Source organism: Neospora caninum, chromosome III (genome assembly GCF_000208865.1).
Source record: "Neospora caninum Liverpool complete genome, chromosome III".
NCBI lineage: Eukaryota > Apicomplexa > Conoidasida > Eucoccidiorida > Sarcocystidae > Neospora > Neospora caninum.
This window is the reverse complement of record NC_018388.1, coordinates 334,437-347,621: the sequence shown is the minus strand read 5'-3', so window position 1 is coordinate 347,621 and position 13,185 is coordinate 334,437. Positions and strand designations below refer to the sequence as shown.

The 13,185-nt window shown below is 55.0% G+C and overlaps 1 protein-coding gene across 1 annotated transcript; it reads left to right on the top strand.

The window, feature by feature from the left end:
• Positions 1-3,624: 3,624 nt before the first annotated feature.
• NCLIV_007320 (pentatricopeptide repeat-containing protein At5g55840, related) lies at positions 3,625-11,249 on the top strand (the record flags this gene model as incomplete). Its single annotated transcript, XM_003880243.1, has 9 exons — positions 3,625-5,874; positions 6,091-6,796; positions 6,931-7,100; positions 7,296-7,443; positions 7,735-7,898; positions 8,313-8,528; positions 8,687-8,821; positions 9,235-9,366; positions 9,636-11,249. The coding sequence occupies 9 exons, from the start codon at positions 3,625-3,627 to the stop codon at positions 11,247-11,249; spliced, it is 5,535 nt and encodes a 1,844-aa protein (XP_003880292.1).
• Positions 11,250-13,185: the final 1,936 nt, after the last annotated feature.

The following is a 13,185-nucleotide window of genomic DNA, read 5'->3' as shown; positions in this document are numbered from 1 at the left end:
AGCAGAATGTTTGCCAGGGCTGAAACTCGGGAATCGACGTCGATGGATTAGTCGGTCGCCGTCAATCTGCACTTGGGTCTTCGACATATTTAAAGACGACATTCGCCATTTTCAAGACAGCACTGGACTCTCCTCTTTGTGAAGGTCTGCTCGCTTGAGCGCCCAGCCTGCCGATTTTTTCGACAACCTGCGGTCTGGGGATCCCCGTTTTTCCCGATTTATCCCGTTCTTCTGACTGTCTGTGGTCAGGAGCTAATGCGTTAGACAGCGCTATTTCCTTCTCGTAATACGAGACGCGGCCGGCAAGTGGAGCATCCAAACACAGAAATTGTGGAGTTACCATCGGGACAACTCTCCACCACCAGCCGAATACCTCGATCATACGAGACATACAAATCAGGAAGGTGTGACGGCACTCTAACCGCTTCCTCTGCAGTCAGCCTGAGTGCAGTTTGCAATACTTCCGCTGCACGTAATCCCTGACTTCTGTGTAGTTCGGTACGAACCTACAAAAATTTGAAGGCGAGCACTGTCAGTTTCCATGCTGTAGCCCATTTTCCAGACTCACTGTCCTTCATCACTGATGATGTGGGACAAGAACGTCCCTTTTTATGGCATGCATTTCCGTGACACCGTTACGTCTGTTTAGAACCGCTGTACACACGCATTCGACACTGGTGTGGGGGGCTGCGACAAGGAAGCATCCGGAACGAGAGCCCGCAACAGAACAACGGCTCGTGCAGGACCTCTTAGTTAGGACGGAAAGCGACACCAATTTCACCCTTCACATTACCCGACAACGCTATCTCTGACATCAGATATGTGTGCAATGGTTTGGCTCTGACACATGTTTCCTCTGCTGCGAAAAGCAATAGAAGTCCCCGACGTGCGCGGAAACCCATGAGATTCCGTAGAGGGCTGTCTAAAAAAAAAATCAGTCCAGGCTTTTCCATTTCCGCAACACTTTCCATCCACTTCATTGTGCATGACTACTCACGCTTATCGTCAGACGACTGTCCCATTCTTGAGGAAGTGAATAAGTCGGGATCTGTGCGACGGACTCGGCAAGGTGTCTTGCTTGGTCTTAAAGGACTATCCAGGTCTTTCCCTCGTCGGTGTGAGCATCGAATTGCCACTTTTACAGTGTCTCCCGACTAAGAAAAAGCTGCTCGCGCTGATGATTTCAATGTTTATCCCCAACAGAGAGGGTATCTTCCCGAAAAGCGTATTCTACCTTTGGATTAAAACTCGTTCCCCACCACGAAGGACCGGGGATTGGCTGACAACCTTTTTTTTACCATGTCCTCAAGGTCGATTCGTCCTTGTGCACCGACGGAAGCGCTTTCTGGAAAGAAGCCAAAACAGGTGCAAACAGGAACACCTCTACTGTAGGCTTCGTTGTGCTATCAAAGTAGTAGAGTAAATTTACTCTCAGAGGCATCACTGGATCGAGACAGGCACATTTATGTGCGCTCTCTCGTTAGGACGACTCTGCGCTGCCGCGCGCCTGTTTCCAGTAAGGGACGAAGTCCCAGAGTGTACTGGCTGACCGCCTGTCCAACCTCGCCCAGCCTCACGTCTGGCCTTTTTCTTGCCTGTCTCGAAGCCCGCAAATAACGAAAAAAATCATTTTCGGGGGAACCTGCGATCTTTTGTGCTTGCTAAAAGAAAATTGGGTGATCACCAAAAAACTGGCGTTTTATCAAGGTTGAGAATTTCCCCAGCGTGTGCTCAGGAGGGGAGCGTGCCGGGAGCGCGCTGAGCCGTCTGCGTGTCTGTAGTCGATGAGAGAGACGTGTGGGCATCGGTGGATAGACGAGGTGTCTGTTTTGAGAAAAACACACCAAGACACCGCCAGTGTCGAGGATGCTGCCTTCCTTCGTGTCGCGCGAGGGGTGGCACAGTACCTCACCTCTTCGTCTCGAGGAAATCTAGACACCGATTCTAACGAGGAGGGGACGAGGAGATGACTACATTTTTTTATATCTGCCATACGTGCCCGTCCGATTAGCCTCACCTGGTTCTACGTCTCTTTCTGAGCATATCTGTAATTTCTCGCGCGCTTCCAATTACGCTTCATCGAATGCTGTGAACTCTCGGTTCGGTTGCCGATGTCAATGGGGGACGCGGAGCCGTAGAGTATATCATGTCTGCGCCGCTAGTCCTGGCCTCATCCCGCGCGTTGACGTCTTCACATCAGACTTCAAGTACCAAAGAGCACCTGGGCGTACATGCGTTTTTGTCGACTTCTGGGTGCGCGTAACGGAGGAATTTCCTTTCTTTAATTTTTCACGATTCTGACCGGAGTTCTCAAGTTGCAGTGAATGTTTTTCCGGTCTGCCGTTTTTATAATACCGCAAGGCCGCCAACAAGAGACACCCTGGGCAGCACCTTACCGGACACGGAACCGGCGCCTTCTCCAGTTCTCGTATGCGCGGGTCTGTGCTGGAGAATGGGATTATGGACTGAAAGGGACGAAAAGCTGAAAAGGAGTGATGACGGGCGGGCCAGATCGCGGGGGTATACAGCACTCGTGAAGGGGTAGTAGACATTGAGACCCTGTAAACAGGCCGGTTTTTATTTTGCCTCGTGGAGCAACGCAGTGTCGACACGACAGAAAAGCCGAAATCGAAGTGCAGACCCAGATTGCAGGAACCAGGCCATCCGAAGTGACCGTCGACAAAGACACTGTTATTGTCATATTCCCTCTAAAGAACCGTCTGTACCCAAATTTCCGATTCATTTCGCGTTCTGTCCAATGTTGCAATACCACATCGCGTTCTGATCGTTAGACAGATCCGGTCCTTGCCTTGTGGGGTTATATATGAGCTCACCAACTATTGGCGAGGATTCAGAATGGCGAGTATGATCGAATAATGCTGTGCCGTATGTCTCAGGGAATTGGCTTAAAGTGTGTTGTTTAATGCTCTCAATATCCGTCGAGAAACATCGGCTTACATCCGCATATTAATGGAGTCAAGGTAATTTCGTCTTCCACCGATCCCAGACAAGTCTTATATGCCGAACCGCTGGGAAAGACCTCTAGACTTCGAATGCAATTTACGTTGTGTGTCGTCTAATTCCAGCTCAATTCCGCAGCCTACAATTGCTGCACCAGAGGAAAAACTCCAGCTATAACAGTCTTGAACGTAGGTTGCCCATCGTTTGCAGCCTTTTCGTTCCATATGCAGTAGCAATGGTTTCATTTGCTTTCTTTCTTCGGCAGCAGAGTCTCGGTACACACTCATTGTGAAACACCTGTTATCCTACGTGAATACCTGTGGCGTTACATCTTCTGGGCCTTCTCCGAGGATATTGTACCAGAGAAGCGCAAGGAGTTCAACATCGGGCATGCAAAGAGCTACCGACCCTCCCACTTCAAATCCCGACGGTTTTTCTGTTTGCGTAGGGTGGCAGTCGTGCGTACCGCGCTAATCGGAAGGCCTTCGTTGTGAAAGTATATGAAGACCGGTTTTCGCCGCGTGCATCCATCCATTCGCGTCGCTTTTCTGTGATCCAAACGAGGCTAGCCGGACCATGAAGTGACGCAGTCTTACTACAATAGCAAGCCGAAGGAAGCACCATCGACGTCTTCGTCTACATCGCCTCGTGTCCTTTTTTACCATGGCAAGCATTCCTTCATGTGCGGGCGAAGAGCCCGGCAGTCAGGAGGGAGTTCTGTCTGCATCGGTCAAGGCAGCAGCTCTCCTGGATCAACTGCTTCAGGGATTGGGAGAAGAGGAGAAACGTGTCGCAGGCGTTGTCCTGAAGCACTGCTTGTCGACTCTCTCCGAAGCAGACTCAGGGGCAAAGGGGCGTGAAGACGGTGCGCAGTCGTGCGACAATTCGACGCCAACAGCTGAGGAACATGACGAAAGTGAGAAATGCATGCGCCTGTCTGCTGCAAAGCTCGCGCGGGCGGACCGCGCTGAGTCCAGAGCGGAGAAAGATCTTTTTCTCTCGGCGGCAGCCGCCCTCCGTCATCATCTGCGTCCCGTCGCTTCTCGGCACCCAGCGCCAGGAACCTCGGCTGAAAGACGCGGGCCGTGTTGTTCCGCTTGTTCGTCGCCCGCTTGCGGAAGGGTGCCTCGCCCAGCGCCGCAGCAGAATGCTGGTCTTCCCTCTCTGTGCGATTGCGCATGCCCCGCAGCAGTGGAGAGGACCTTGAGAGGGGTTCGCGCGGCAACAGCCGTTGCGGAGGCGCGGGTATCTGCCGAAACCGAGCCGCGCACCTTCGCGCGTGTGACGACAGCAGCGGGCGCCGCTGCGACGGCGGCTGCGGCGGCTGCATGCGCGGCGCCAGATTTCCTCGAAGCGGCCTGCACTGTAGCCTCGAATCTTGTCTGTGCGGCTGTCCGGGCACAGCTGAGAGCAGCGCAGGGAAACTGCAAGGAGACAAAAGAAACAGTTCTTCCAAGGATAATCTATAGCTTGTACTGCGGAGGATGCACCACAGGAAAACTAGCATCCACGATGTCTCGCCACGAACAGGACACTGCGGCGGACGATCGTGTCTCGTTGCCAACGAAGGCGACCAATAATTCGCCTCTTGGTAGGACGGGCGATGGTGACAGAAGCCGACAGCCACTGCCGGAAACATGTGAGCAGGGGTGCGACCCTATTGCGGACCTCGAGGACTCGAGTCCGTTGCCGCTTCTGCCAACAACCTTCAATGTGCTTTTAACCCATGCTGAACAGACAAGAGACGAAGACCTACTGCTGCTGCTTCTCGCGATTGCTCAAGAGCCGTCGCTGGTCTCGCGGTCTGCCCAGTCAAGTCCACGACGTGCTTCCGGCAGCCTCCCGCTGTCCAGCGCCCCTGATCTCGCGCAGGGATCTTCAACTCCCCAAAACTCTCTGGGGAAACTCAGACCCTTTCTGACACTCTCCGACAGCTCGGCCATCGTCGTCCGCGGTGTTGGCGCCGCGAGTGCCGGCTGGCGTGGTTTCTGTGTGGGGAGCAGAGGAAGCGCCAGTGGAACGGACGCTCGCAGTACCGTTGGGAACCAGGATGCAGATGAGTTGCACGAGAGTCGCACTTACAAGCACACTGATGGAGAAGGTCTGAACGAGTGTCAGGCTCTTCCATTTAAAATGAGCATCTTTGCCCCGGCGGAAGACGGCAGAGGCCTGGGGGATGACGGGAGCGTTGCAGCCACTCGCACGAGCACAATGAACGACGGCGGCAACGTGCCCCTAGTGTCCGGCACGGGTGGTTCTGCTGCCCCGATCTCTTCGACCGTGGTCGGAGAAGACTGCTGGGGGGAAGACAACGTGGCGGCCTCTGCCTTTCCGTGCCAGCAAGCGGGAGATGTGTCGCGGGCGAAGAAAGGAGGGTTTCGGCAGGGGCCTGCATGTGGCGAAGCCTTGAATGCGCCGCGCGACCCACGATCTTCTGACGTGTCGGCGACCAGTGTTGAGCAGTTTCTCTTGTCGCTTACAAGTGACGCAATGTCCACAACGTCCTGTTCCTCGGAACTGTCGTCTGCAGCGACGTCGTCCTTTACTTGCGTCTGTGGCCGGCCGTCGTGTCCACTGTGCTGCTGTCCTATCGAGGAACCTCAGCGCTCGGAGGCGGCGGGGGAGGCTGCTCTTCCCCGGGGCCTTCATCGGGTGGGAGCAGAGGGCGCGCGACAGCAGAGCGACGCTCTCGTCGAGCTGCTGCGTAAGGCGCATTGCATGCCGCCGCCTGGGCTGTCTCTGGGGGGTGGGTGTGCCCCGTCCGTGGACGAAAGGGGGTTAGCCAGCAAGCAGTCGGGCAACGCCCGGAGCAACTTGGAGGTTATGCAGGAATCCAACTCGTGTTCCACCGGTGATCGGAGCGACAGCAATGCCCAGACGGAAAACGGGGAAGGAAACCGCGCAACTGCGGAGGTATGTGCTCTGTCGTTCGAGGGCTCTTGCCACATTGCTCTCATGCCTGGCGCCGCTGCACACAGCTTGCTGGGAATAGTACACCGCCTCGAATGCCGCCGTGGTCAGTGTGCTTCGCGCTGCCTCGGCCGTCGACTGTGCAGCCAAGTGTGTGCTGATAGAGAGAGAGTGCGCTAACCGGTCTCCGCCGCTGCCTGGTGTGTGCTGGTGTTGCAGGGAGATGTGCTGGCTGCTGCGGCGCTCTTAAAGTCTCTGTCCCTCCAGTGTGGAAGGGCTGACCCGACCACGGAGACTGAAGCCTTTCCCGGAATCGACGCAGAGCTCGCCCAGCGCTTGTTGCATTTTGTGCAAGTGTGCGGCAGTCGTAACAGGACAGGCTCGCACAACGACAAGGTGGCGGTCGTGCTGCGGAACGGTCACGACGTCGAAGGCACGAAGCAGCTGGCGAGCGACGTCCTCGCGCACCGAAGAGAGGGACAAGGAAGTGCAGCCGATCGAGCACTGTCGACGACTGACTGTTCATCCGTTGACACCAAGAGTAGCGTCGATACAGCTGCAGACGCCGCTTGCGAGAGGGTTTCGAAGTCGGGTTCTCCAGGAACAGCCCGACTGGGTCCAGCTGGGAAGCCCAGATGCCCGAAGGCGACGCCGCAATTCTTCAGTGTTCCCACATGCGGCTACTCACTCCCTCAGTCCGACGTAGCGGAGGGGGAAGCAGGCCGTGCGGATCGCGTGGAAACCACTGCAGACGGTGTTGGAAAAAGACAGGAGGATTTGAGCGGCGAAGCAGTGGGGGGAGCGTGGGCAGACGAGCGCGGGGGCGACGATGTTTATCGGTACGGCGTCCGTCTGAGACACTTGGGAAGTACGGGCAAAGTCAAGGCGTGCTGGACCGTATGGAGCAAACTGAAGAACAGCCGAGGTACGTCGCATTCGTGCCACACTCGGAACACAGAGACGAGAGTCCTTCGTCGCCACCGCGTCGACAATTTCCTGTCGCAGAAGGCTCGTCAAGAAGCGTTGTGTGGCGTCTGTTTTCTGTCATCTCTGCTGCAGGTTTGCAGCCAAACGCAGTGGCATATGGGTGTATGTACGATGCGCTCGTGAGCAACGGCCGCGTAGTAGAGGCCCTGGAGCTCTTCGAGGAGATGAAGCGGGAAGGCCAAGTTCTGCCCAACACCATCATGTACTCCACAATAATCAAGGGGTTCGCCCAGAGCAAACAGGTGCGGACTGGAAAATAGCTGGACTGCAGAGGGGGGTGCATAGGTAAAAAGTGGAGAAACGAAGCCGTTGCACGCATGTCGATAGGCGTTGCGTTTGAGCCCCGGGAGTGTGTTTGAAACGTGACCAAAACCGTGCCACGTCGCCACAGTTACCCATCGCGTGTGTGCATCCATGTGGTTATGATTCCTTCTCAGCTGGATAAGGCGCTCAAGATGTACGCGGAGATGCAGCAAAATGGAGTGGCTATCAACATTGTTACCTTCAACTCCATTGTCGATGCCTGCGCGCGTGTCGGTGCGATGGACAAGGCAGCGATGCTTCTCGAGGACATGCTCTCTCAGGGTAAGCGAACGGAAAAGGGTCACCGGAGGGACGCAGCGGGTCGTCGGAGCGTTTCACGCGTTACTGCAGCAACTCAACACTGCGTGCCCGTTTCCGATCCAGAGGCTTGTGCGTTTCAGCGGGGGGGGGGGGGGGGGGGGTAGATGGCATGCGCATCCGTCACAACGTGTGTGGGCTGCTGAAGGAACCGGAGTTGTACCGCGTTTGCAAATCAGCAGGGCGCACGGCACTTGCATGAGGAAAACGGCGGAAGCGAGACGCCTCGCTTCGTGACTCTGGTGTTCTTTACAGGAATCAAGCCTGACTTGATCACCTTCTCGACGATCATAAAGGGATACTGCGTGCACGGAGAGATGAATAAAGCTCTACACCTCTTAAAGGCGATGCGAGAGAGACAGATCAAGCCCGACGGTGTACTCTACAACTCTCTCCTGGATGGCTGTGTCAAAACTGGGGTGAGCCGAGACGCCACAGAGATCCAGGGACCTCTCCAGAAGCTTCGCTTGTTGGTGGGAATGTCAGTGGAGGGAAACGTTCAAACGTCATCATGTCATCATGCGGTTCAAGGGGGACTCCTCCGTACTTTTCCCCGTCGATCGGATCGGCAGACGTCTTGAGCGGCTCCGAAAGGGTACAAGCCTCTCGGGATCCGGGCGCATTCTTCGCACCGATGCTTCAGGCTAGGCAGATATGCATGCCTAGGTTGCCAGTGGGGCTTCGAGCACCTGAAGGTCTGTGGGAAGATCCGCATGTCTGCGCCACAAGAGGAAATGGTTGCTTTCCGTGCATCCAGTGAGCGATGAGCCGTCTCTTGAGTCAGCGAAGCCTCATCTATGCTGGCAAGACCTGTATACTGTGCTTTCGTATAGAGGGTATCGCTGTGCGAATACCTGTGGGAGGAGATGCAAAGGGAGGAGATTCCGCCGTCCAACTTCACGCTGACCATCCTCATAAAAATGCACGGGCGTCTATACCAGCTGCAGAAGGCGTTTGAGCTCGTCAAGGAGTTGCCGCGAAAGTACGGCTTCACCATCAATGCCCACGTATACACGTGCCTAATGGCGGCGTGTATTGTCAACAGGGAGGTGAGTGTACATTCGAACCTACTGCAACAGTGGAGGAGTCAAAGCATTGTCTCCTTCCAACACCGCGCTGCGTGGCCCCTTGGCGGACTCTCGTGCCCAGATCACCCTGTGTGTGTCTGATGTGCTGACGTTTTGCGTGTTCTGTTTTCCACGTGCAGTACTCTCTCGCTCTGGAAGTGTACGACTGTATGGAGCGGAATGCTGTTCGCGGGGACCCAAAGACGCTGACCACCATCGTTGGCGGATGCATCAAAGGGCGGATGATTCGCGAAGCGGTCAACATCGTCGAGCGGGTGAGTCTCGCGGGAGTGATTCGCTGTACTCTACGTGCTTCCCGTTTCCTCACGCAGCAGGGCACTACCTGTAAATGTGTGTGCTTGTCTGTGGATGCCACTGCCGGTTTTTGTCGGATCAGTTCGTGGCGAGAACTCGTGGAATCTCCCTTGGCTCGTTTTATGGGATGCCTTTAATGCTGCGCTAGGCACTTCGAAGGGACACTCTGATTGCGGCTTTGCTTAAAAGCTTTTTCATCCAGTAACACTGTTGTTTGGTGTGTACGCATATAGCACCAGTCCGGTAGTAAAAGATTGTCGCTAGTCTACCATATATAAGATGTAAATCGCTTGTGGAACAGCCCTACCTATAATAATCAAGAAGAGCATACTGTGTACCTAAATAATAACCCTCTCACGTCCTGCGCGTTCAGGCTCTGGATCAAATGGCTCCTTCGGGGGGGTCGGCAGCAAACGGTCCCGGCGGAGACCTGGGCCCTTCACAGCACTGCGGAATGGCTCTGGTAGACGAGAAGACACTTCGGTTTGTGGTCCAGCAAACCAAGGTACACGGTCTGGGAGAGGTGAGAGAACAGAAGCTCGTGCCTCATTGGCATGCTGTAGAGACAGTTCAGAGTGTGCACCTCCCCTGAGTCGTTCCACTGTGAAGCGGAGCTGAATTCACACAATGCAGAGGATAGGCACGAATGCCATGCAGTTCGCATTACGGTTGACAGGAATGAACTGTGGGAGAAAGGTGGAAACGCGTCAGTTGAGAATGCCACATCAGGGAGACATTCGACGCGCGTGTTGTGCTTCTCGCTTGTCCTCGCAGGAGCTTGGACTGCCACTGGTCCACAAGGCCATACGCGTCGGGCTGCTTCGTGGGCGGAACGCTGCCACAGCCTTGCACGTCCTGGGAAGTTCTTCGGCTCAGTCTGGCCCCCTAGGTCCCCCTCGAACGGCGTTGGGCGGCTCGAAACAGCGCAACAGCCACAACAGCTTCCCGCCCGCGCCTCCAAGATGTCAGCTGGGGAGTTTCCTGAATGACGCAGAGAGCCTCCCGGGTAACCACGGCCAGAACGAGGGGCTCGACGTGATGTCCCGTGCTAAGGGACGTGCGGGTGCCTGCTCCTCTGTTCAAGTTGCGCCGTCCTCTCTCCCATCCAATGCCGGGTATGGAGCGTGTTCGAATGGCGCTAACGTAGGTTACTCGCCGCAGTTTCGCCAACAAGCAATGAATGCGGAAGGCTTCACCTCGTATGCACCGTATCATATCCCTTCGGCAATACATGAAGCTGACTCTATCGCGAAGAAGCTGGCCGGAAACTCACAGAGAGGAATTGACGCGCAAACCGTCTCGGGCAACTGCCGATACCCAGAGCAGTATCCGGACGCTGCAGTGTGGCGATATGGAAGCAGCGTACATCTAGACGGCGACACGCGGAGAGGTGCACTCGAAGTGTGCCCCGACCAGTTTCCTGGTAGACAGACCGGAGGAAGCACTGAACCGTGTGCTGATGGCGATCAGGCGCCACGGCCCGGTTCGCTCCATGGCGTATCCGGGGACGGATTCGATGGTTCCTTTCTTCCCACGCTTCTAAGTGTCCATTTGTCATCTGTCAGCGAACTGCATGCGAATTCGCAGCAGGGCCGAGAAGAGACAGTTTCTGGCCACCCGCGAGAGTTCGTGAATGGCCGAGGCATCAGCTGTGCTTCCGGCGGCAGTGAGATGAGGCCCTTTGGAATGAGCCCATTTCCAGGTGTTTCTGGCAGCTGCACGGAAGTTTTCACAAACAAGTTGGACCGTAGAGGATGCGAGTTGTCTGCATCAGGCGGGGACGGGGCCAATGGAAGGGAGCCTGCATCTCGGGCGTCGGCGGTTTCCCCTTTGCATGCGCAACCGTTTTTGCCATCGCCGCTGGACTCCCCGGCGGGAACGCCGGACGGTTTGGCTGGCTCTTCGCCAGAGGGGAGCTTTGGCCTTTTCTCGGGACCAAGAGCCGACACTGCAGGGAAAGAGAGGCGTCGCAATCCGCCCCAACGTCGCAGAGGAGAGGGCGGGCACCAAATGCTTTTTAACAACTCCGGCTTTGCGATGCCTTCCGTTTATGGTACCTTTGGAGTGAGTGTCCCGTTTAGTGACGGTGAAGGCAGCAGCGAGGCGTACAGCTGGAGAGATGGCCTGCAGAGCCACCGCCCGCGGCGATTTGGGGCTGGTTTGGGACCAGCAGACCAGCTAGGTTTCCTCGACGGTTGCCGACGACGTGCACGCGTGCACCCACAGCCTCCGCCGCCTCCTCACTTTGCTGGTGCTCCGCATGGAGCGCCGGCTCGGGGCGCCGCTGGAAACGGGTACCTCGGCGGAGCTGGGAGGAGACGGCGGCAGTTTCAGGGGCACATGTGGCGGGCTGATGCGCGGCAGCTTCCAAAGAAGGAAGGCTGCTAGAGATTTTGGCAAGGATATCGCCATCTGGTTGTGTTCCGGTGAAAGCAGCTTTCGCGGTTGGGAGCTCACCGTCATTCGCATCACCGTTCAAGGAGCGACAGGGCACAAGCAAACATGAACAGGGTTCGTTATAATAACAGCCGTCTGGTGTCTACTTTCGTTGTAAATGAGCTAGACAGCTCAGCTTTTATGAGTATGATCATATGACGAGGCGAAACATGGGCGTTCGTAGCAGATGGGCGTGTGCTGTGTTGGGCGAGGGGTTCTTTAAGCGTAAGGCGTATATGTGTGCGCTGGGTGTATGTATATGCGTACAATCTGAGTTGAGACGCCTGCGACACAGAAAGCCCCCAATATGCCAACGCCCGTATCGTTTGCTAATGACGGTGCGGTGAGGGAAACCGAAAGAGGGCGAAGCAGGCGACATGGCGGGATCCTGGAAGTAGCCGAGGGACCAAATATATGGTACTGGAGAACGGGGGTGGAAGCCCTTGCGTGCCGAGAGCGCGGCAGAATTACGACGCCAGCTGCTCCTGTATGCCTGGATCGGAGATGTAATTTGACTGATGTCCCACGATCGCCTGAGCCCGAACACAGTATCTTGCCATTGTACACGTATGGTTTCATTTCACGTACTAAGCCTGATAACTGTTTCGATGTGAGATTATCCGCGAAGAACGAATTCCGTTCGTAGTCTAGCAGACGAAGCAGTTGACGGAAAAGCTGATGAGAACTGTTTCGTGTTCATTTTATAACAAACGACTGCAGAGAAGCAGCCGCAGTTCATTTGAACGCTTGCGGCCCCAGGGCTTATGAGTACCTTCAGTTGAAAGTTGATAACGCGTTTCGCAGAAAAGCAGCTTTCTCGTGAGTGGGTGTAGCCCTGTTTTTTCAAGGCGTCGGAGATCCGTGATTCAGGTTTTCCGGGATCGAACATCAGGTAACTGTGTCTATATATGCGTGCCATTATTAAAAATGTAAAACTATGCTGAGACCGCTGTGGGGGATCAGTTCATTCCCCGTCAGTTTTTCTGGATCGTATACGAAGTGAGTTTCTCGCATGTTTTTGGATCCCCTCGCATCTGTGTTGCTGGGAGGTGTACCCCGGGAAAAAACCAGTGAGTGGAGCCTTTTTTATGTCCAAGTGCCGGGAATACGGTGGATTTGAGTGGGTCGGAAATGCTGCGTCTGTGCATCTCCGACTACAGGTTGAAAGGAAATGACATCCGTTTTTCCTCTCCCGCTCGCGCATGTATTTAGTACATCATGCTGCTTTCCAGCAATCATCGTTCTGTGGCTGATTACATCTCAAACATCGCTCTTTTGACATGGCCTGTCATCGTTTTCAGGCTGTTGCAAAGACAATTCCGACAATAAAGCATACTTATATATGGGGCACTCCGACAGCGGGATGTTTTTGCCCACGTGTGGCACAAAGCAGGATCGTGGGAGCATGCTGCTGGGTCTGCTGTGAGAATGCGAAAGACTTATTTGTGACACGAACATGGACTGTTGACAGTGTTCGTTTCGTTAATAAAGTAAGAGGTGATGATGGTGATAATGGTCGACGACGCAGATAGGCGTACACTGACAACGCTTCGAAAACCCCACGTAGGAGCCTAGGTCATATGATGTTGTACCCTGCTAGACAAAAGGACTGGCAATTTTTGGGGAGGAGAACGGCTCAAGGCAGAAGACTTAAGCGAGGAGAACTGGAGCTGATAGACCGGTCTCCGCACGCAATTATGCAATTTTTTAGCAGTCACAAGCAGTAGCCGGCCACGACGTGTAATACACAGAAGTGGTGACTCTGCGTACCACTCGAGCGTGCTTCTGGCCTGTTGGGTCATGCTTCTTGTGCGGATGAATAGCCTTTATCAGAAAAGAGGGCTGGACTTCCCCAAACTCTAGTGGTGGCCTGCTACTGTGCTCCGTT